General features: G+C 43.5%; 1 protein-coding gene and 2 pseudogenes across 1 annotated transcript; all 3 read right to left on the bottom strand.

Moving 5' to 3' along the window:
- Nucleotides 1-530: 530 nt before the first annotated feature.
- LOC110489889 (C-C chemokine receptor type 9) lies at nucleotides 531-4460 on the bottom strand. The gene is made up of 3 exons (XM_021562851.2): nucleotides 4326-4460; nucleotides 4064-4110; nucleotides 531-2182 (listed from the first exon to the last, which is right to left on the bottom strand). The coding sequence occupies exons 2-3, from the start codon at nucleotides 4103-4105 to the stop codon at nucleotides 1121-1123; spliced, it is 1104 nt and encodes a 367-aa protein (XP_021418526.2). The 5' UTR covers nucleotides 4106-4110; nucleotides 4326-4460; the 3' UTR covers nucleotides 531-1120.
- A 1738-nt stretch (nucleotides 4461-6198) lies between these two features.
- Nucleotides 6199-13836, bottom strand: LOC110489890 (annotated as a pseudogene).
- Nucleotides 13837-15094: 1258 nt separating this feature from the next.
- The window catches only part of LOC110489892, a 9582-nt pseudogene continuing 1367 nt past the window's right edge, over nucleotides 15095-23309 (bottom strand).

Below are 23309 nucleotides of genomic sequence, written 5' to 3' on the forward strand. Positions count from 1 at the left end.
GCCTGGAGCCGAGGCTACTTTCACCCTGTCTGAACCAATGGTGCTGACTCAACGGTTTTCAGAGGTGAATGAGTAAACATTTCTCATACCAGTATGAATGAGGTGGGCAAACTTCACCACTAACTTTGAAAATGCCTAGTCATACCCATACCAACATGGGGCACAACTGCTTTTCAATGGGGAAACAGATTGTCAATTGTGCTTGCTCAGCCAACTAAGAGCAAGTCATAGGCTGTAGTCATAGTGAAAGCGTTGTGGACGCAACAAGCCGCACTTAGTCTGTTTCCCCACCACAGAACGTACGTTACACCATTGAAAACAGTGCGCCGTATTCTCACACCAAGTGAAAAATAAGAAGTGAACGTTGCTCGCGTCTCAAACGGTAGCATTTATTCATTTGGCCTTTGCGCTGCCTATTTCAATCGTATGACCTTCATAAAAGAGAGTGTGTGAGTCTCATTATTGTGACACATTTTGAAGAAAGGACTAAGTGAGGTATTCTAACTGGTGTTGGTTTTCAAGATAATGATTTGACTGTTCTCACTTTGACAAACAACAGAGGACAATCATTTTATTTCAGTTTTAATGGATACCTTTCACAATTATAATGCCAATAATTTTGCAGCAGCACCTACTCTACAAATACAGAAAACAGTAACACAGTCAAGGTAACAATACTCATTGACACAATTTATATACAGTAATGTACACTTTTATACAAGGACCTAGAGAACTGTATGCTTTGGATGTATTGTATGTTGACTGTCTGCACAGGGTATATGTAAACAACAATGCATTTCTATACTGGCAAAATACCAATGTAATCAGGATGCAGCTGGGTTTGTCGCCCTGGAAATGTGCGGTCCTTAGCAGCCTATGATATCATATGGAAGTAATGATAAGGTCGGAGGCAATCCCAGGGGGCTGAAGCCTAACTTTGAGACCCCTGGAATTCACCTTTACACGTTTAAATGTATGGATGTCAATGAGAAATTTGAATTACGCACACAGATCTTTAGCTAGGATTCAACCCAACAGTATGGTCTGAGGTGATGTTTAATGTGTGGGTAGGTATGGTAACGCCAAGATGAGAAGGGGGAGTGGTCTCAGGGAGGCGGGGTTACAAGGAGAGGGCAGGGGTGGTCTCGGTGTCGGACATGACGGAGGGGCGTTTGGGGATGGCCTGCATCTTATTGAGGCCTCTCTGGTTCAGGCCACAGGTGTACTGCCTCAGCAGCCTCAGCAGATCCTTCCGGAAGCGAACGCCAATGAACACATACAGGAAGGGGTTAATGCAAGCATGGGTGTATGCAAGGCTCTTCGCAATCTGCCCGGCGACATCGAAATGGCCCGATATGGCACAGTCCTTGATGGTGGTGTTGGCGGCCTGCGTGGCATCAACCACGAGTAGCCCGTTGTACGGTAGCTGGGAGAGGACAAACACAGCCACCACGGCGAAGATGACTCTCAGTGCCTTGTGCTTCTCAAAGCTCTTGGCCTGCAGCAGGGTGCGAATGATGACCGAGTAGCATAGAACCATGACCAGCAGAGGCAGGCAGAAGCCCACACAGACCTGCAGAGCCAGCACCAGGATCTTGGTGCGGTTGAAGAGGTTGTTGGGGTAGACCAGGACACAGAAGGAATTGCCCCTGTGGTCAGGCTTCACCTGGGCGAAAATGAACTCTGGCAGAGCCAGGAGGCCTGAGATGATCCAGACAGCCAGACAGACCAACTTGCTGACAAACAGCCTCTTGTTCTTCAGGTTGTGAGCCTTGGTGACCTGGACGATTGCCACATAGCGGTCCGCACTGATACAGGTGAGCAACAGCATGCTGCTGAAGAAGTTGATTTTGTAGACGGCCGAGAGGATCTTACAGAGGCCCAGGCCGAACACCCAGCCCCTGGTGGCATCAGCAGCCCAGAAGGGCAGTGTACCCAGGAAGAGGAGATCAGCCACAGCCAGGTTGAGTAGGTACACGTCTGTCATAGTCTTGAGGCGGTGGCGTACCGTGGTAAAGATGAAGACCACCATCAGGTTGCCCACGGCGCCCAGGGAGAAGATGAGCCAGAACAGAGGGGGTTCATAGAGACCCCGGAACTCCCTCACCCAGGACTTATCACACATTCCCCCTGGGGTCTCAGTATAGCCTCCCTCATAGTCCTCTGTGTAATCTCCAGATCCCTGTAATACAAACAAGCATTCTGAGACTTTTACTTCGAATTTGTGCAACAGGTGTCCTTAATCATTTATTTTGTCACAGTGTCTTTCATAACGGTTTAAGACCAACCGATTTAAATGTAGTTTGAGCATTTTTGTTTCATGACTTCCTGTCTGCAATGGTTGACTAGCTAGCTGCCTGTTCCCTTAAACCGTCTGCCTACACTACAGTGTTTCATAACATGCGTTTAGCAGAGCACAGCACGGTGACATCAAGACCTGGTGGTAGTGACGTTCTGCCTAAAGCCAATGCTGCTGTGGTTGCTCTCAGAAGCAGGTGTTGTGTCTCACTGTCTCTCAACAGGAGAAACCACACCGCTGCACCACTTCCTTCTGTGTGAGATGGGGTGGCTTAACGCTCCAGGGGGGCTACAGAGAGGGGCTCAGGTTCACGATGCACGTCAACGACACTGCGCTTGTTGTCGCCTCCGACACAGATCTAGGACAGAGATAAATATGGGAGGGGGGAAGGTGACAGCACTTTTGTGCGCACAGTCGATATTTGATGCTGATGTTTGCGTGTGTGTTAGAAATGTTTGCTACAAGAGTTCTTGTACACTTGCACGAACACAGACTACAAAAACATTGCTACAAACATCATAAACAACCCTTCCAGTCTGATCCAAATCCTGATCTGAATCTTGGCTACTTTGGCTACTAAAAGTGGTGAGTTGAAAATAAATGTTTTTCCTCTCCGACCACATTAATGTTGATGTGAAACTTTTATGTGGTCTTTGTACGGAAGTTCAAAAGACAAACACTTAGATCAGGGGTCTCCGGCCTTTTCTGACATGAGAGCTACTTAAAGAAAAAAATAATGAAACTGGTCACGTGCAACTATTTTTTTTCTAGCTTTCAAATCTCTTCTACAGTAGGATGTGGGGAAGAGTTTTAGGGGAGAAGAGAAAGCAGTGCACTGTTTTCTGCCAATATACCTGGTAAAGTAATAGCTAATAAACAACTCTAGGGGACCCTATAAAAGCTGAGGTTTTTTTTTTCTCTCAAATTCTGTTTTATATATGAAGTTATTTTCGGGTTTAGATTAGTTTTTCACTCTCAATTACAATTGTTCATATAGAAACAACACGATTGGATGTTCTGAGTCCATGTCAATGTTTAAATCACAGCAGAATACTTTTCTTTTTTTAAGATCTGGAAGAAAACTAACAGATTTAGATTTTTTGTTGTTGTTGAATTCTCCTTTAATTGTGCATCTAGCCAGTGAAGAATGTGCCGGTCTAGTGATGGTTCTGTACTGCTGCTGCTCATTTCATTTCAAAGTTTGCAAATAATAGATAAACATGATATACTTACTCCTGATACACTTCTGCCAGCTAAGCCTACTTTGCAGTTAACATTTTAACTGTGACGGTTTTGGTGAAACAATTTCGGTCAACCCACAAGACGTTAATCACATGGTTACACGCAGAGTGGTAGACAAACGTGTGCACCACATAGACGAGCAATATTCCTGGAAAGGAATTGGCAGATATTGTGTTAGGTTTGGCTTTTTAAGCCAATAGTGGCTACCCAGGGGGTGGGATAATGTCAAGGTTGTGTTGATTAGATAGTAGCGTAACTGGGAGCTTGTGGTGTCTGATACGTGTGAGATTTGTTAATGACCGTTTGAGGTGGAACACTTACAAATTGCAGGTACCTTCAGAATTGTTTGGCGAGCTACTCGTGGGCGGGCTGTTGGAGATCTCTGCACTAGATACTCTTGGCTACAATTGACACATTTGGATTGAATCCATTCTCTGCTGATTTGATGTTGCTCTCTAACTCATTTTGTAGCATGGCTTTATAGTTGTAAATACAAGCAATTAGATTTGAGATAATACTTACTGTTTCAGACGTTGGAAATATTGTGAATGATGGTGACTCCATTTTGCCTATCAGAAGAAGGAAAAAAAAAAAATGTATAGTTTAGTCCCCAAATAACCTAATGTGATAATTGTTTTGTTTACTGCATACATACACTTTAGAACTTCATGTCGTAATTTATCACCGTCGAATGTTTACATAGTACTTTCCAGCACTATGAAAGAACATCCCACATTAAACTCACTAAAAAGTTGATAACAAAGACAATGTTACAAGAACGTACCCCGTCTGTGATGAGTGCTACGAGCCAACTAGATAACAATGCTTTCCTCAAGCCCTTGACGAATATTGCTACATGTCTCATCGTCACCAGCTTTTATGGTTTTGCCTTAACTACAATGGAGGCTGCTGTGGAGGCTGCTGAGGGGAGGACGGCTCAGAATAATGGCTGGAATGGAGTCAGTGGAATGGATTCAAAGATGTGGTTGATACCATTCCATTGACTCCATTCCAGCCATTACCATGAGCTGTGCTCCCCTCGGCAGCCTCCACTGGCTACACTGTAAGTATTAAATTGAGATACTGCGTTTCATTTTAGGGAACCTCCCTGGCACTCGTCTGTCGCCATGCTAGTGATTATTTGCATTTGTTCTACGAGACACCAACTTAGACAGAAACGAATAGCATTGCATGCAGGTGTTATTAGTCATATCTGCTCTACACATTGGGTCTCACGTCTATTGTCTCTTTCTGCTGTTACAATTCTCCCATTCATCCCTTCAAAAACACGTCATCGACCTTCATGTCACGCCACATTTTACACAACACCGTATTCTAAGTTAAGCACTTAGTGCCTGGGAGAAGTGAAATGGAGAACCTTGGTAGTAGGTGTAAGATAACACCAGTATGGGGAGGGGAGGTTCATGGTGGGCTGTTGTGACAGCATTATCACAGTGAACACACATTTGCACGGTGTAGAGGGTTTTCTAAGACAAGACAAAGGACCTGTATGTCACAGGACTCACAATGATCTGGTCAGGTGTTCCCTATATGAAACTACATCTGAGAAACACTCGTGTTTTACTATTGTGGGGAAGAAGCAGACACTGTAGAAAGGGAAGTGCAACTACTATGAGCAGACATTGTGCAGGGCAAGGGGAAGTTAAAGAAATGTAAGCAAAGTAAACCACATTTATTATCCCCAAGAATCACGAAATCAAAAGTACCTTGCATTCCTGGACTTGTTTACAACACGGGATAAATGAAAATGAACAATCGGTATTGATAGTTTTGATTGAATTCATTTTAATGTATAATTGTGTTTTTATCGGCCTGAGTTCCAGGTTCCAGCAAGTTTGACAAAACTTGATATTGTCTTTAATATATATGTAGATTTTTTTGTTGATATTGTCTTGATATCAACTTTATGAGTTTCCAAAGTGACTATGTTATGATAGAGACATAAAGGGAGAGGGAAGCCTGCATGGTTGTGTGTTTCCTGTGAGCAGGCGTAAGGAAGAGTCTTCTCTAACTTTCTGAGTTTCGAACCATCTTTAGGCACTGAGTACAACAGAGATCAGAGCAAGCCATTGTGCCATCCTCAGAGGTTTCGCTACCCAAGCTGATTTAGCAGTTTCCGTCCAAGACTGAGGACCCAGAGATGAGAGAGGTTGAGAGTAGATACCAGTCTCTTCTTCTGTCATTTTCAGGTTGCGTTTCTCGGTTTGGACCACAAAGAGGTGAAGTGAAACAACCATGGCCTGTTAGCCGGGTTAAGGGTACATTAGGGTGCCTATGAGAACACACTCTTGAAGAAAGTGACAGACGGAGAGGTGTTGGTGGTGACATCAGTACCAATTGACACACATGGCAAAGCAGCATTACTGTAGCTCTGATGTGCATGGTAGGTGCTTTGACACCTGTGCAGGACAAAGACAGACCTCTCTGTCGCACACACGCAATGCTCAAACACACACTGATCCTGAAATATGGCCAGTCCCCAAATGATTTTGCGCTTCTTGCATAAATTACTCAAATCCCACAGAATACACAGGAAAATCCATAACTAAACGTTGTCTGCACTATGGACATTCTTACCAACATCTTATGATTCACTACAATACAATAATAACCACAATGAAATCCGATAGGATGAAGCAAAGTTTATTGGGCAAAGGTCATGTAAGGTCATATAGGGTCACCACGCTGTGATAGTGAGGTCTGACCGAGGGCTCAGGCTCTGCATCAGATGCATTAGTAGTGGTCTCAGAGTAGAGAGAAGGCAGTGTTAGTTCCAACAACATCTCTGAAATTCTGTCTAAGACTTAGAAGGACTGATTTATTAAGTAATAGGCCTATGCTATGTACATAACATTATGTGGTTGATGGTGATACTGAGAGCACGAATGCTCTGTGAAGTCCCCTGCGGATAAGGGCAACTCCAACAGATAATCTGAGTGCTTGAGACTGATTCACGGCACTTGGAATGACCCTCCTAAACCACATGGTCCAGTATCATTGGTCTGCTAACACATTGGCTCTGTCTGGTCAAATGATAAGGATATAGAAACTTTCCCGTGACCACTTCTTCTTTGGTCTTACTCTCAAGGACCTCATCTGTCACTGTAACAAGAATTAGAGAACATGAATCAGTACAAACAGTCTTTAATGACGTTTAGCTTTTTTTAATCTAAGATAGAATTGATCAAGAAAGAGTGGCACTCTTCCTAAGACGAATGACACAACACAGTGATGCATAGAGAAGAAAGGTTAAATAGTTATTGTCTGGTTTCAATGGTGTGGATATGTGACATCTATGATTTACCTAGTCATTAAGTTACTCATATCCTCAGACTGCATTATGGCAGTTTGGGCAAATGCCAGATGGGCTGGTCCATCTTTAAGCCAGTGGGCCTGCATACATTTTTTATTTTATTTTACAGAATGATCATTATTTGGCCAGTAATGTGGGCCTTTAGGGGGAAAAATGGGCCAATTGTAGAGCTCTCAAGGGGGCGAAATTATTTTTGGTCCCAGTCCTTCCCTGAAAGAGACTATAGACGCCTGGTGGTCTTCATACTGTTTTCTCACCAGTGTAAGTGTAGGAAGTCTTTGTGAAAGACATACTCTCTGCAAATACCCTGAAAGAGAGGTCCAAAACAGGTAACTATTTAATTTTTCAATGATATTGAATGATGCAAGACATTTACCGATTTGCTCAGAACTGGCTATTTGATCTTTAACTAAACTCTTTCTTCATCACTAGTGAGCTCTGCCAGAACTCCAGATTTGGAGGAGGGGCTCCTGATGTGGGAGGAGGGGCCGGGTGAGATGGACATGTAGAGAGGGGAGGAGCCATAGGACTGGACGGGGAAGCTAGAAGGACAGCCAACTGGTTATTGCCTCACTGACACTGCTGGATGATGTGGATAATATGAGGTCCTATCCATGTCCTTATTAACCAGTGTCGATTGGAAATAAAGTATTCATTCGATTGAATTGAATGAGAGCTCCGAGCCCGCAATCATAAGGCAAAACTGATCATAGATCAGCACTCTAACCTAAGGTCATCCCAGTTCAGAAGTGTCCGGTAGTTGGTGATCTCAGCGTCCAGGACCAGCTGGACGTCCAGGAGCTCCTGGTAGCTGAGGATTTGCTTGTGCAGGTCCACCTTAGCTACGTCGATGGCCTCCTCCAGGCCCCTGATCTGGTTCTGGTACTCCGCCACGCCCCCACTGGACTGGGCAAAGCTAAGCTCCAGGGACATGTTCTTCGGAGAGAAGGGAGGAGGAGGATCTGTTAACTAACTAACTAGCTAGCTCATGTTAGAACATATGTGGCATTGTTTAACTGGGACAACATAACCACCGTCAGTCACCCTGTTATTAAAAGTGTATCTTTCAAAATAAAAGTGCCAGTCAATGTAACCCATTTCCCATAAGCAGGACCTCACTTAAAATTTCTAAAGAAAAACACAAAACAGCAGACTGATTTTGAGGTAAAAAGAAAACAATCCTGTTGGTGCCTTGGCAAACCCCATTTAGTCACCTGTCTTTCTACTGGAAGGCACAACTGCAGTGAATGGATACACCACTGTGATGTCTTCTGGGAAGCAGTATTGCTGTTTGTGCCTAAGCTCAGCAGTAGGGGAGTTTGGCAATGCGAGACACCATAGCAACCACTTCCTGTGTGACTGTTAGCACTGATTTATATCAAACTCTGATACTCATCAGCTGCATCACGGCACTGTCACAGCATCACTGACTTACAGAACCAGTCAAAAGTTTGCACACACCTACTCATTACAGGTGTATTTTCTACATTGTAGAATAATAATGAACACATCAAAACTATGAAATGACACATATGGAATCATGTACAGTGCCTTGCGAAAGTATTCGGCCCCCTTGAACTTTGCGACCTTTTGCCACATTTCAGGCTTCAAACATAAAGATATAAAACTGTATTTTTTTGTGAAGAATCAACAACAAGTGGGACACAATCATGAAGTGGAACGACATTTATTGGATATTTCAAACTTTTTTAACAAATCAAAAACTGAAAAATTGGGCGTGCAAAATTATTCAGCCCCCTTAAGTTAATACTTTGTAGCGCCACCTTTTGCTGCGATTACAGCTGTAAGTCGCTTGGGGTATGTCTCTATCAGTTTTGCACATCGAGAGACTGACATTTTTTCCCATTCCTCCTTGCAAAACAGCTCGAGCTCAGTGAGGTTGGATGGAGAGCATTTGTGAACAGCAGTTTTCAGTTCTTTCCACAGATTCTCGATTGGATTCAGGTCTGGACTTTGACTTGGCCATTCTAACACCTGGATATGTTTATTTTTGAACCATTCCATTGTAGATTTAGCTTTTTGTTTTGGATCATTGTCTTGTTGGAAGACAAATCTCCGTCCCAGTCTCAGGTCTTTTGCAGACTCCATCAGGTTTTCTTCCAGAATGGTCCTGTATTTGGCTCCATCCATCTTCCCTGTCCCTGCTGAAGAAAAGCAGGCCCAAACCATGATGCTGCCAGCACCATGTTTGACAGTGGGGATGGTGTGTTCAGGGTGATGAGCTGTGTTGCTTTTACGCCAAACATAACGTTTTGCATTGTTGCCAAAAAGTTCAATTTTGGTTTCATCTGACCAGAGCACCTTCTTCCACATGTTTGGTGTGTCTCCCAGGTGGCTTGTGGCAAACTTTAAACAACACTTTTTATGGATATCTTTAAGAAATGGCTTTCTTCTTGCCACTCTTCCATAAAGGCCAGATTTGTGCAATATACTGTCCTATGGACAGAGTCTCCCACCTCAGCTGTAGATCTCTGCAGTTCATCCAGAGTGATCATGGGCCTCTTGGCTGCATCTCTGATCAGTCTTCTCCTTGTATGAGCTGAAAGTTTAGAGGGACGGCCAGGTCTTGGTAGATTTGCAGTGGTCTGATACTCCTTCCATTTCAATATTATCGCTTGCACAGTGCTCCTTGGGATGTTTAAAGCTTGGGAAATATTTTTGTATCCAAATCCGGCTTTAAACTTCTTCACAACAGTATCTCGGACCTGCCTGGTGTGTTCCTTGTTCTTCATGATGCTCTCTGCGCTTTTAACGGACCTCTGAGACTATCACAGTGCACGTGCATTTATACGGAGACTTGATTACACACAGGTGGATTGTATTTATCATCATTAGTCATTTAGGTCAACATTGGATCATTCAGAGATCCTCACTGAACTTCTGGAGAGAGTTTGCTGCACTGAAAGTAAAGGGGCTGAATAATTTTGCACGCCCAATTTTTCAGTTTTTGATTTGTAAAAAAAAAAAAAAGAAATATCCAATAAATGTCGTTCCACTTCATGATTGTGTCCCACTTGTTGTTGATTCTTCACAAAAAAATACAGTTTTATATCTTTATGTTTGAAGCCTGAAATGTGGCAAAAGATCGCAAAGTTCAAGGGGGCCGAATACTTTCGCAAGGCACTGTAGTAACCAAAAAAGTGTTAAACAAATCAAAATATATTTTATATTTAAGATTATACAAAGTAGCCATCCTTTGCCTTGATGTCAGCTTTGCACACTCATTGCATTCTCTCAACCAGCTTCATGAGGTAGTCACCTGGAATGCATTTCAATTAATAAGTATTTCCTTTCCTTCTTAATGCGTTTGAACCAATCAGTTGTGTTGTGACAAGGTAGGGGTGTTAAAAGACCAAATCCATATTATGGCAAGAACCACTCAAATAAGCAAAGAGAAATGACAGTTCATCATCACTTTAAGACATGAAAGTCAGTCAATCTGGAAAATTTCAAGAACTTTTAAAGTTTATTCAAGTGCAGTTGCAAAAACCATCAAGCGCTATGGTGAAACTGGCTCTCATGAGGACCGCCACAGGAAAGGAAGACCCAGAGTTACCTCTGCTGCAGAAGTTCATTAGAGTTACCAGCCTCAGAAATTGCAGCCCAAATAAATGCTTCACAGAGTTCAAGCAACAGACATATCTCAACATCAACTGTTCAGAGACTGCGTGAATCAGGCATTCATGGTCAAAATGCTGCTGAAACCCCTACTAAAGGACACCAATAATAAGAAGAGACTTGCTTGGGCCAAGGAACATGAGCAATGGACATTAGACCGGTGGAAATTTGTCCTTTGGTCTGATGAGTCCAAATTTGAGATTTTTGGTTCCAACCGTCATGTCGTTGTGAAACGCAGAGTATGTGAACGGATGATCTCCGCATGTGTGGTTCCCACCATGAAGCATGGAGGAGGAGGTGTGATGGTGCTTTGCTGGTGACATTGGCAGTGATTTATTTAGAATTCAAGGCACACTTAACCAGCATGGCTACCACAGCATTCTGCAGCGATATGCCATACCATCTGGGTTGCGCTTAGTGGGACTATAATTTGTTTTTCAACAGGACAATGACTCAACACACTTCCAGGCTGTGTAAGTGCTATTTGACCAAGAAGAAGCGTGATGGAGCGCAGCATCAGATGACCTGGCCTCCACAGTCACCCGACCTCAACCCAGTTGAGATGGTTTGGGATGAGTTGGATTCATGACCGTTGGAAAAGCCTTTCAGGTGAAGCTGGTTGAGAGAATTCCAAGAGTGTACAAAGCTGTCATCAAGGCAAAGGGTGGCTACTTTAAAGAATCTAAAATCTAAGCAAATATTTTGATTTGTTTAACTCTCTCTTGGTTACTACAGGATTCCATGTGTTATTTCATAGTCTAGTTTTGTCTTCGCTATTATTCCACAATGTAGATAGTAGTAAAAAAAATAAAGAAATACCCTTTAATGAGTAGATGTGTCCAAACTTTTGACTGGTACTGTACATACATGGTTTCGTTTCACTATGACTATAGATATCTCTCTAAGGCCAGTGAAAAGTTCTATTCACATACGAGATGGTATTGGTACAATAGATTTGAAATGGTGTAATCACAAACACACACAGTGTGTTAGACCCGACTCACCATATTAACCAGACTCTGCAGCTCCAGACTGAGGGCCTGCAGTTCTTTCCTGGAGGCAGAGATCTCTGCCTTGGAGGTGGTGAGGGCCTCAGAGCTGGTGGCATTGGCAGCCTGGACCTCATCCAACTGCAGGCAGAGAGAGCAGCACGGGGCCATTAGCTACTGTCTCATACACACTTTGATAACATCATTCAGTGTATTCTTTACATGAGCTGCAGGATTCTTGATGTGAGTCACTTTCAGAGTGAAAGATGCATGTAGATGTTTGCGTGAGAGCGGCAGAGTGGGTGTCTTGTAAGTATGCATGTATGTACATCTATATCTGTCTGCATGTCAGTTCTTTTAATAAAACATCAATCAACAACAACAAAATGTCTGGCAGTTGTTTGTTTCTTCCCCTGCTTTAGGAAGTTGGGTTCCCTGAATCTTTTGTCTGCACCAAAGACACCACTAACTTGGGGTTAACCCACGGCAAACTGCTCTGCAGCTTGGTGAGTTTCATTCAAAACAGGAGGAGAGTAACGGTTGGCAGGTCACCACACCATCACACCATTTTCCGTCCCAAAGGGCACCCTATTACCTATAGGTTTTAGTGTTATATTGGGGACACAAGCTTGTGGTGTCTGTGACAGTTTCAGCTCTAAGAAGATCAACAGATCAAGCCAAAGTGTTCCTCCCCCTTGTTCCTGCAGGCCAAAATGTAATGCCCTTTGAGTAGCTTCTAGGCCTTTTCTGAGTGAAAAGACAGTATAACTAGTTGTTCAGTAACTAGTTGTTCGGAGTGATCTACTTTTCAGACTTTGTAAACCATGCGCTAGTTATTTCATTACATAGATGAAGGGATTTATACTTTGTGTCGCTCCCCAAAAACATAGCATCCTCATGTCCAAATATTTTCTAAGTAGGCCTATCTCATTCACCATGAGACATCCAGCCATTTCTACTGACCCCTATTGGGCAGAGAGTATATTGTACATTCACAGGAAACAATTAGAGTGGCTTTAAAATAAGTAGCAAATATAATTCATATTGTTTAGAAAATCTAAATGGTATTACAAGAATAAAATGTCATTTACATTTAGTAGGCATCTTCCTTCTCTTTGTGCTGCTCTACTGATTTCTCATACTCCACTCGTAGCGATGTCAAAGGACTTGACCGGGTCCACCTCAATCATAGATACTGATGTGTCAGTGGAAGAGGTGCCCAGTTTGGACTGAATAGTGAACAGCTCCTGTAAAACCTTCCATCTGTCAGCCAATACCACTCATTACAGTTCACATGACAACACTCCTACAATCTGTTGCAGTCTCATACAGTTGTATGTAGTTTAATAGAATACAATATAATGACTTTACTTTTCAGAGTGAACTTCAGTGTTCTCTCCGAGGTTTGCCGTGCTCACCATCTCACGATGAATATAGAGATGCACACATCTACACACAAGCATCACACGCACTCATAGTGTTGTGCTCTGTGATTTATTCTAGGCTATTACCTCATCCTGAGTCTTGGTGATAAAGTCCAGCTCATCTCTAAGGCTAGAGTGTTTGGCATCTAGTTCAATGCGGAGATCGCGGGCCATGTCAATGTCCTACAGGATGGAGAGCTATAGTCATAGCGATTTGTTGTCTAACTGAACAGGAAATTATATTGAATGAAATCTGATATTTTATAAGCATAAATTCTGCAGTACCCTCCTCATGGTGGCAATATGATTCCAGCTGATACCTCACGCCTTGTTCAAAATCATACCTGCATGACAAAAGGTGACAGGCCCTGATCAACAGTAGTGTACTATAAAGGGAATAGGGTGCCATTTGGGAGCATACATGCACTTCTCCCAATGAGAAGGCATGCAGTGAGACGTACTCGGCCTTCATCTCATGGGCGGTTCCCCGGATGCAGTCCAGCTCCATCTCAAGTTTGACCCGTGTCCAGGGTGAGGCTCTCCAGTTCACCGCGGTTCTCTATCAGCTGGGTCTCGTTCTCAGCTGTGGTGGTGGTGGCTCCGGTGGACTCGTTGGTCATATCTGCCAGCCTGAGCCTCCAGGACTACATTCTCCTGCTGCAGTTGCCTCACTTTGGCCATGTAGCCTGAGAAGCGCTCGTTTAGCCCAGAGAGGGTGTGTTTCTCTGCAGCCCACGAGAGGACCGGGGCCAGTAAGGGCCCCGCAGCAGGATATGCTCCCGCTGCATCCAGAAATGCACCCGCTCATAGCCCTCCTAATGCCATGGTGCGTCCCATAGAGAAGGCAGCACTGCCACCACCACCACCCATACTCAGGCCCATCCCAGCCCTGTAGCCTCCTCCTTCCCCAACACCTAGGCCTGCTTCACCCCCCATTCCCATCCCAGCCCCGTATCCTCCTCCACCCTCAATACCTAGTCCTGCATCCCCATGCCTCCATTTAACCCCAGCTGTGCTCCAGCCCCATTCCATAGCGGAGAGCCAGGGCCATCCCTCCCCCACCCAGGCCTCCAGAGAAGCCTGAAGCCCCCACGATAACCTCATTCCCCGGACAGCGCGGAGAACCCCATAGAGAGAGCCATTGGCATGGTCTTCAGATAATGATTGGCTCGGTGGATGGTACCGCTGGAGCTGCAAAAGTGAGCTATGGATGAATATCCAGGATTTATATATAAAGCTCAGGAGGCCAGCCCCACCCAGTGGTGTGTATATATAAAGTGTGGAATGTCAAGGTCTTTAGTCACCCAAGGGCTACTGAATGAAGATGGGTTAGGCGTTTGTATTGCATGTGTTGCTCTAACATTCCAATTACTTTGATGGTTGTACCTCTGACACAGTACATGCTATAGGGCTATTCCACGCCAGCTTAGCCCAAATTTTTGTTGGGGGGGTATCCCAGATCGTTCTGGCAAATTCTCACATAGAAACTCCATTGAGAGGAAGGGTGTTTGACATGCTTTTTACATTTGCATCACAAACCATTTTTTGAGAGAATCGTGTTTAAAGCGGCCACATTAGGCCCTTTTTTTAGACCTATACATGCCTCCTATAAAACCCTATGACCTGTGAACCGTACAGGACACAGACAACATATTGATGTCATTATAGTCCTTATAATGTGCTCTTAACATATGGAGTAGGTCTACATTCTGAAATAAAAAAATTCACATTCATTTATTTAACATGAAAAATATTGATTTCTCAAAAGTATCCTTTTAGATTATGTTCATTTTAAGACATTATTTGGAACAATATACGGTAACACTTTGACACCAAGCGTCATAAGTTATAACACGGTCATAGCCATGTCATATGTCATGACAGCTGACATAACCTGTCAAAATATGGTCATAACCCTTTCATGATACAGACATGTACAAAACATTAGGAATACCTGCTCTTTACATGGCATAGCATGACCAGGAGAATCCAGGTGAAAGCTATGATTCATTATTGTACAGTAGATGAAGGGGAGGAGACAGGTTAAAAAAATATTTTTTAGCTTTGAGACAATTGAGACATGGATTGTGTGTGTGTGCCACTCAGAGGGATGGGCAAGACAAAAAATGTAAGTTACTTTGAACAGGGTATGGTAGTAGGTGCCAGGTGCACCGGTTTGAGTGTGTCAAGAAATGCAATGCTGATGGGTTTTTCATGCTCAACAGTCTCTCGTGTGTATCAAGAATGGGCCACCACCCAAAGGACATCCAGCCAACTTGACACAACTGTGGGACGCATTGGACTCAACATGGGCCAGCATCCCTGTGGAATGCTTTCGACACCTTGTAGAGTCCATGCCCTGACAAACTGAGTCTGTTCTGAGGGCAAAAGGGGTTACAACATAATATTAGGAAGGTGTTCCTAATGTTTTGTACAGTCAGTGTAGCGCTTATATTCCATAAATATTTTTTTTGCATTCGCTAAGGTCCAACCTCTGATCTTTCCAATAATTATTTGATATGCTAAAACAGGATAGATGGTAAGAAAAGTAAAACATGTCAAATCATACTATGTAAACATTTCCCTCACTAACTTCCCTCAAGATATGTTTTAATGTTATGCTATGCTGCATATGCTATGCTGCATAATATGTACCATTAGCCGTGACTCTATTCATGGAGCTCTGAATTACACCATCTGAATACATATAGATAGATGTTGCATCGTGCCTTAGAAATGGATGAAAAAGAATGTACTGTCTTGAGAAGAGACAATAATTCACGAGTCGGTGTCATGGAAAAAATTACACATCACCATCAGACAGATATAGGTGGCTGCAAAGCTTCAGGCATAATCTCCCTTATTCAGAATGCCTCCTTTTTAGACAGTGAGTCAAGGACTTGAAAGTACTTGCATAGTGCAGTGAGGAAAACCTACTACTACATACAAAACTTCAGCTACTAGATAGGACTCCATGGGACAGAATAGAGAAGCAAAGGGACAGAGACATTCAAGGTTCTTCTCCCAGTGAGACTGACCATAGGAGGCTGTCGATTAGGCCCTAACCCTTAAATCTCCCGCTCTCCCTCTCCTAAACCTAATGACTACAAAATCTGCTGGATCAGCGAGATGATACAATTCTTCTAGAAGGTTCTGAACTACAGGTGAACTGTGATATTCTCAAGTGCACTTTTAATTCCAAACCGCCTACTCCTGCAGTGGGGTAGAATGAATTCTGAATGGGTCAAAACATTTTCCACCGTGGCCAGCCCTGGATTTGGGCCATTTCCACCTTCTTGTCATGCGCTTTAACCTCCTATTTTGTGTCTTGTCGTGTGAGGCAAAGGGCTCATTCATCGGACTCGTATCTGGAAATTAAATATTGGAAATGTTAGCGAAAAAGGTTTTTAGACAGGAACTGCAAACATAATCATCATTCAGCAGAAGATGAATTAGTCAATCTGTCTATCATTCATGATAATTTCTTATGATAATCAACTGACTCACTTTGAAAGGCGTTTCATGGTGTCCTTGATATGCTTGTTCTTCTTGGTGAGAATCTCCATGATGTCTGCTGGAACTTCCTATCCAGCTCCTACGCACACAAAAACACACAACAGGGTTGCATGAACCTCTTATTGGCAAATATAGCTGATATAATTGAGTCCATAACTCTTGAGCCAAATGCTTACTTCAGACACTTCACCCAAGTTCACCCAACCTTGCATTATTTGCCATCAATGCATGATTTCTGTGAAAGGCACCAGGTTCCAGTATGGGGTAGAGGGACGTACCTTCTCTGCTAGGGCCAGCTGTTCTTGTACCCTGAGCAGGTTGTGTTTGGCAGAGACCAGGTTGTCCTGCAGGTCTCTCTGGGAGGCAGCGCTGCCACCGTGTCCTCAAGACTAGTGATCTCCTGAGAACGGGTGGCCATCTTGGGGAAAGAAACAAAGCACTTCAGTGGGTGCACTTTTAGGCTACGTCCCAAATGGACCCTTCTACCCTATACAGTGCACTACTTTGGACCAGAGCCCTATGTGAATAGGGAACCATTTGTGATGCACACTTAGATGGACATGTATTCAACACACAAAGCATAGTGTCGGATTGATACATACCAGTTGATTTCCATGAAAGCAAACAAAATAATAGTAATTGTTCAGAAAAAAAGAACGACTAAAGGTTCAACACATCCTAAACACAAGGCCAGCATGGGGTCAACTTATTTAAAAGGGGGGAAAAAATACTACAATGCACATATCAAAACAGGAAGGAAACAGGAAATATGACAGTGAAAAGTCAACTGCAACAGTCATCTTATGTTCTTTTGGCCCATTTTGTTATATTTATATTGTTAACCCTTACAGTGCTAGAGTACCTTCTGTTCCCCTTGGACCTTCTGTAGGTTTTTGAGAGCCCTCTCCGCCTTGGATGAGAAGACTAACGCACCCATGGCCTGAAACACAATCGGTATACTGCAAGCTACTTCCTAAAAGTGATTCCAACATTGATCATTCAATTAGCAAGGTCAGGTGTAGGTTAGGTGGAAACATGAGCACAAAATATGACGTCAAAAGTTACAAGAAGTAGAGTCCATTTAAGTAAGAATGTCCTAAATCAGAAACACAAATCATGGATTTAAATACCAGGGTTTCCATAGTTTGGAGCCTGCCCTTGAGTTTATCATTTTCCTCTTGTAACCTGGATATCTCCTGATGAAAAACCAATGTAATGTATCAGTTACACATGAGTCTCATACAATGACCTGGTGTTAATTCTGCTAACTCTATATTACCACAGGAGAGTCGAGTTTTTTACCTTGTTGAGAAGTGCTAATTTCCTGGTTAGTCTGGGTAAGAAAGCAAGGCAAGTTTTCAAGTTTCAAATGACATTTTCCCAAGCATAAGTAGAGTGAAATGCCTTTCTTGCAAGCTCTTTCCCAACAATGCAGTACTCAATATCAGTAGTACTATACAATGTGAAGTAAAGTAGAGCACCTGCTCCCACATCAATTCATGATTCCAGCCGTCAACGACCTTGATAACATGGACTTAAAAACAAAGTGAAACACACAAGTTGTTGTTGGTGAATTGTTGTTCGGCCTCAAGTGAAAACCACACCTCGACAAGCCTGAAGTGAGGACTTCATAGAAATGTTTTGCATGGGGTGGGTGGGTGTGAAATGTTAGAAGAGATGCTCCTATCAGAGGGCTGATGACCACGTTGTTATTTTTCTATGGTCACATCGTGTGGTCTGCAGTTTCCAGGTGTGATACGATTCAAGTGCTGCGTATGTAAAGTAAGGGCAATAACTCAGCTTAACCAGTGTGAATAAACGTCAGATATTCAAGATTATTTTCGATGGGTGATTTAAGCGGTCAATGACTGATGACACTGACTTAAAACATGAACTTATAAACTAAGTGGAACGTATGAGTTGTTGTTGGCGAATTGTTGTTCAGACTCAAGTGAAAACCCACACCTCGACAAGCCTGAAGTGCTAGAAATGTGTTGCATGGGGAGGGTGTGAAGAGCTAGAAGAGATGATCCTATCAGAGGGCTGGTGACTAAAAATAGTTGATTTTCTATGGTCACATCGTGTGGTCTGCCGTTTCCAATTGTAATACATTACATACAAAGCATTTGAATCGTAAGTGCAATAATTCAGCTTAACAAGTATGAATAAACATGTCATAAATGTATTTTTTACTTTAAAGGGCAAATGGTTGCATAAAACCCTAGGTGGTTGGGCTTTAGTTAAGTCACCTTATTTTGGTTTTTAAATTCAGTCTTCTCAAACTCAGCCACTTGTTCTAACAACTCTCTGTAGAGAATGAAAGCAAAAAAAAAGGGGAGAGAACATGTAAATTAGACAATTAGCACATTTATAGTTTCCTTTTGTCATCATTAAGCAGATGATCTTATCCAAAGCGACTTACATGCATTTTCTATACCGCTCCCCAATGGGGAACCCCGGCATTGCAAACGCCATGCTCTACCAACTGAGCCACACGGAACCCCATGTGGGATACAAACAACGCAGAGTAACGTCAGACTGTTTGATACCATACAGTGAGTGTCAGTGTACTGACTCGTTGGCCTATAAACAGCTACATGTGTCTTTATGAAAGAGATACAACATATTGCAAAACATTTGACGTCAAGTATAGGGGAGCAGCCAACTGACAGTTCCATAGCTTTAAGAAAAACACACTTGTTGTCCTCCTGAAGACAGTTTAACACTAAATGTTTGTGGTGAACAAAGCACCTCTCTACACGCTTACTGCATATGTGGTTTGAAAAAGCTGCAGAACGCACGTAGATCTGTGGCTACTAGGGGCGTATTCCCTGCTTCTGACGCCCTGCTAACAGCCACACAGGATTGAGGCCTACGGAACACTTTCAAGGGCTTGGTTATCTTATCACATGAATGTAGGCGTACTACAAAAACACTCGACATAAGCCCTGGACTTGTTTTTTTTTAACGTTTTGTTTTTGTTTGACTGGTGTCAATAATAAAGGTCAAATGGAGTTGAAGCTCCCTCACACTCATCCCCCCCCCTTTACACCGCTGCTACTCTCTGTTGTTATCATCTACGCATAGTCACTTTAATAACTCTACCTACATGTACATATTACCTCCACTAACTAACCGATTCCCCGGCACATTGACTCTGTACCGGTACCCCCTGTATATAGTCTCGCTATTGTTATTTTACTGCTGCTCTTTAATTACTTGTTACTTTGATTTCTTATCAGTATTTTTTTTCAAACTGCATTTTTGATTAGGGGCTGTTAAGTAAGCATTTCACTGTAAGGTCTACTACACCTGTTGTATTCGGCGCATGTAACTAATACAATTTGATTTGATATTCACAGGCACATTATAGGAAAAGCAAAGTCGTGTCTGTAAAGTACAAAAATGATCTCTCTATCAATTTATGTAACCACAGCTTTCTACCGTGCTGATGGACTGCCAACTTTTTATATCAAAAAGTTGGGGCTGTAAAAGGAATGGCTTTCCACTCCATCTCTAAAAGACACATTAACACAGCCCATGGGCCTTGAATTGTACCCCACATCACAAAGCCATGCTATAAATTTCAGTGTCATGTTCCTGGGCCCCAGTAACAAGTTCAGATCTACCCAGAGAGTGGGGGAGTGAGCGTGAGGGAAAAGTCCTCAGCCTCATCCTCCCATTTGATCTTACTGGTGGGGAAAAGAGGGAGCGGAGTGCGGGAAACCATTACCTGACAATCCATTATGTAATTACTCCAAAAGCCCTAAAAAAAATCAGAGTTTAGATTTCAGAAAGGGAACAATTGAGATGAATTGCGCGACCAGCTAGTTGCCAACGTTTCACTGCTGACCCGGCTGACTTTGGCCACGCTGCATTGTTCCCTGTTGTATCTTTAGCACCTCTGGTCTGAGGCACCATGATGAATGATCCTGTGGTAAATTCAGCGTGATGAAAGGGAATGCACTAATACGTTTTTTGGCACCGTGTCAGTATGCCCTCGAGGGGCAAAGTAAAAATGTGACAACCCCTCCCCATGAGATATAGCTGTTTTTAACAGTAGAGAACATTCCCACATCCTTCTGTGTCCAGGCTTGTTATTAAGCACTCCTGGAAGACATTCTTGGCAGCCATGCTTAGTAACCCTAGATGCAACAGACCTTTCATTGGCAGTTTTTTTCTACACATTTTGCTTCGTCTCCACTCAGCCTAGTCCATTTACATGTTCTTCATGGCATTCATTTGGACAAAATTAGCTGCCAAAATAAAGAAATGTACATGTTAACTTTCAAAACATTCACTACACTGCATGTGGAGAAAAGCAAACTTCCTGACAATATACGCCAGGCAAGGCAAGCGACATCAAACCATACCTCGGTATCGTATCATGTGAACTACTCCACCCACACAGGTCACACAAGCTGTGGTTGCATCTGGCTACATATCAGTGACGGTAGGAAACCACAGAAATGGAAAAGCGGGGTACCATTCACATAAGAATGAGTGGCTCAGCAATGACCTCAGTGCCTTACATACACAGCGTACATGAAAAACACTGAAGGAAGCGGCTTCTGCTTTGAGTATGGGAGTGCTCACTGCTCAAACTCGTGTACATAATAAGTGACTCTACTGACAGGCTACACACACACACACAGAGGCATGTTGGGGTTAAAAGGTTGCTTCCCACCTGAGTTTCACCCTCTTAACCCTTGAACTACCATAAACCTTTCCACACTGCCTAATTCTCAGTACTACCTACCTACTGCCATCATGTATTTCCATCTGTTGGAAATGTCAAAGTAGGCCTCAGCCTACCCTCACAGCCACCCCTCATCCCCACAATCCACCTCCAAGCCATCCCACCCATCCTCACAGCCCTCTTCCCAGCCACTCCACAGCCCACCTGTTCTCCAGCTCCGAGATGTCAGTCTGCAGACGAAGGTAGAACTTCTCGGCCTGAGAGAAGAGCTGCCGGAGCAGCAGCACGTTGGTGTGGGCCGTGTTGACGAGCTCAGTCTCCACCTCTCCTCGCACCACTAGCTTCAGCCCGTCCAGCACCTCGTCCACCGTGAAGGTCTCGTCCACTAGCCTAGAATATAATAACTTGTTTTCCCAATAACATATACACAAATACCATAAAAAGCAGTCCTAAAAAGACAGGACATGCATTCCTCCGACCAACATTGTTGGCTAGCTGTGATACAATTTAGGGTATTGTTTGTGACACAACACCTGTTGTCTTTGAGGTCCTCAAAGCAGGGGTCAATGGTCTTGAGTCTGATGGCCCTCTTGGAGCATGCAAAGCGCATGTAGTTGATCGCATCATTCTGATGGTGTTCATTGAAACCAAACTCAGGCTTCAAGGAGAGACGAGGAGGAACAGGGATGGATGTCAGTGAATCTGCATGTAAGTACTGTTAGCTAGAAGACTGTCTAATCAGTGACAGTGGCCCTCTTGATTGATCAACTATAGACTAGTTCCTTAGCTAACGTTAACTGCCTAGTTATTGTCTCAAGCACAACATCGAGGCCTCCCGGGTGGCGCAGTAGTTAAGGGCGCTGTACTGCCAAGGTTGCCAGGTGCGCGGTGTTTCGTCCACATTGGTGCGGCTGGCTTCCGGGTTGGATGCGCGCTGTGTTAAGAAGCAGTGCGGCTAGGTTAGGTTGTGTATCGGAGGAAGCATGACTTTCAACCTTCGTCTCTCCCGAGCCCGTACGGGAGTTGTAGCGATGAGACAAGATAGTAGCTACTACAACAATTGGACACTACGAAATTGGGGAGAAAAAGGGGTAAAATTAACAAAAAAAAAAAAAAGCACAACATCGAATAAGGCAATGGGGCAGTACTGCAAGGTTATCTGGCTGCAGTCACTAAGCTATGATGTGGATGGCTAACCAGTAAAGAGCGCTGCGTTGTCATGGAAACGTCATACCGTGTAACTTCTAGCTAGCTGGCAAGCCTAGTTGTTGGCTAGTTAAAGTTAACGATTTGAATTCGTATTCAGCACTTCACTAGCTAACTATCCGTGCAGTAGACCGTATCGATTGCAGTGGTTAGTGTAGTACTAGACGCAAGGTAAAGCAAAATCCACACCAGCAAACTGTCCATATAATAGTTTAGCCAAAGTAACGCTATATACGACAGCCGAAAGTCGGACACTGGTGTGGTTTTCCAATAACAAGGCTCAGTGCAACATACACTCTTCTCTGTATACATCAAGGATGTCTTGCTGCTGGTAAGTCTCTGATCCACCTCTACGCAGACGACACCATTCTGTATACTTTTGGCCCTTCTTTGGACACTGTGTTAACAACCCTCCAGACGAGCTTCAATGCCATACAACTCTCCTTCCGTGGCCTCCAATTGCTCTTAAATACAAGTAAAACTAAATGCATGCTCTTCAACCGATCGTTGCCTGCACCTGCCCGCCCATCCAACATTACTACTCTGGACGGTTCTGATTTAGAATATGTGGACAACTACAAATACCTAGGTGTCTGGTTAGACTGCAAACTCTCCTTCCAGACTCACATCTCCAATCCAAAGTTAAATCTAGAATTGGCTTCCTATTTCGCAACAAAGCATCCTTCACTCATGCTGCCAAACATACCCTTGTAAAACTGACCGTCCTACCGATCCTCGACTTCGGCGCTGTATTTTAAAAAATAGCCTCCAATACCCTACTTAATAAATTGGATGCTGTCTATCACAATGCCATCCGTTTTGTCACCAAAGCCCCATATACTACCCACCACTGCGACCTGTACGCTGTCGTTGGATGGCCCTCGCTTCATACTCGTCGCCAAACCCACTGGCTCCAGGTCATCTACCAGTCTCTGCTAGGTAAAGTCCCCTCTTATCGCAG

Source organism: Oncorhynchus mykiss, chromosome 15, assembly GCF_013265735.2.
Source record: "Oncorhynchus mykiss isolate Arlee chromosome 15, USDA_OmykA_1.1, whole genome shotgun sequence".
Lineage (NCBI taxonomy): Eukaryota > Metazoa > Chordata > Actinopteri > Salmoniformes > Salmonidae > Oncorhynchus > Oncorhynchus mykiss.

Coding starts and splice junctions, on each gene's coding strand:
- LOC110489889 (XM_021562851.2), bottom strand. CDS start 4,105: ATGGAGTCACCATCATTCACAATATTTCCAACGTCTGAAACA. Junction 2,183..4,063: donor TATTTCCAACGTCTGAAACA/GTAAGTATTATC, acceptor TTTGTATTACAG/GGATCTGGAGATTACACAGA.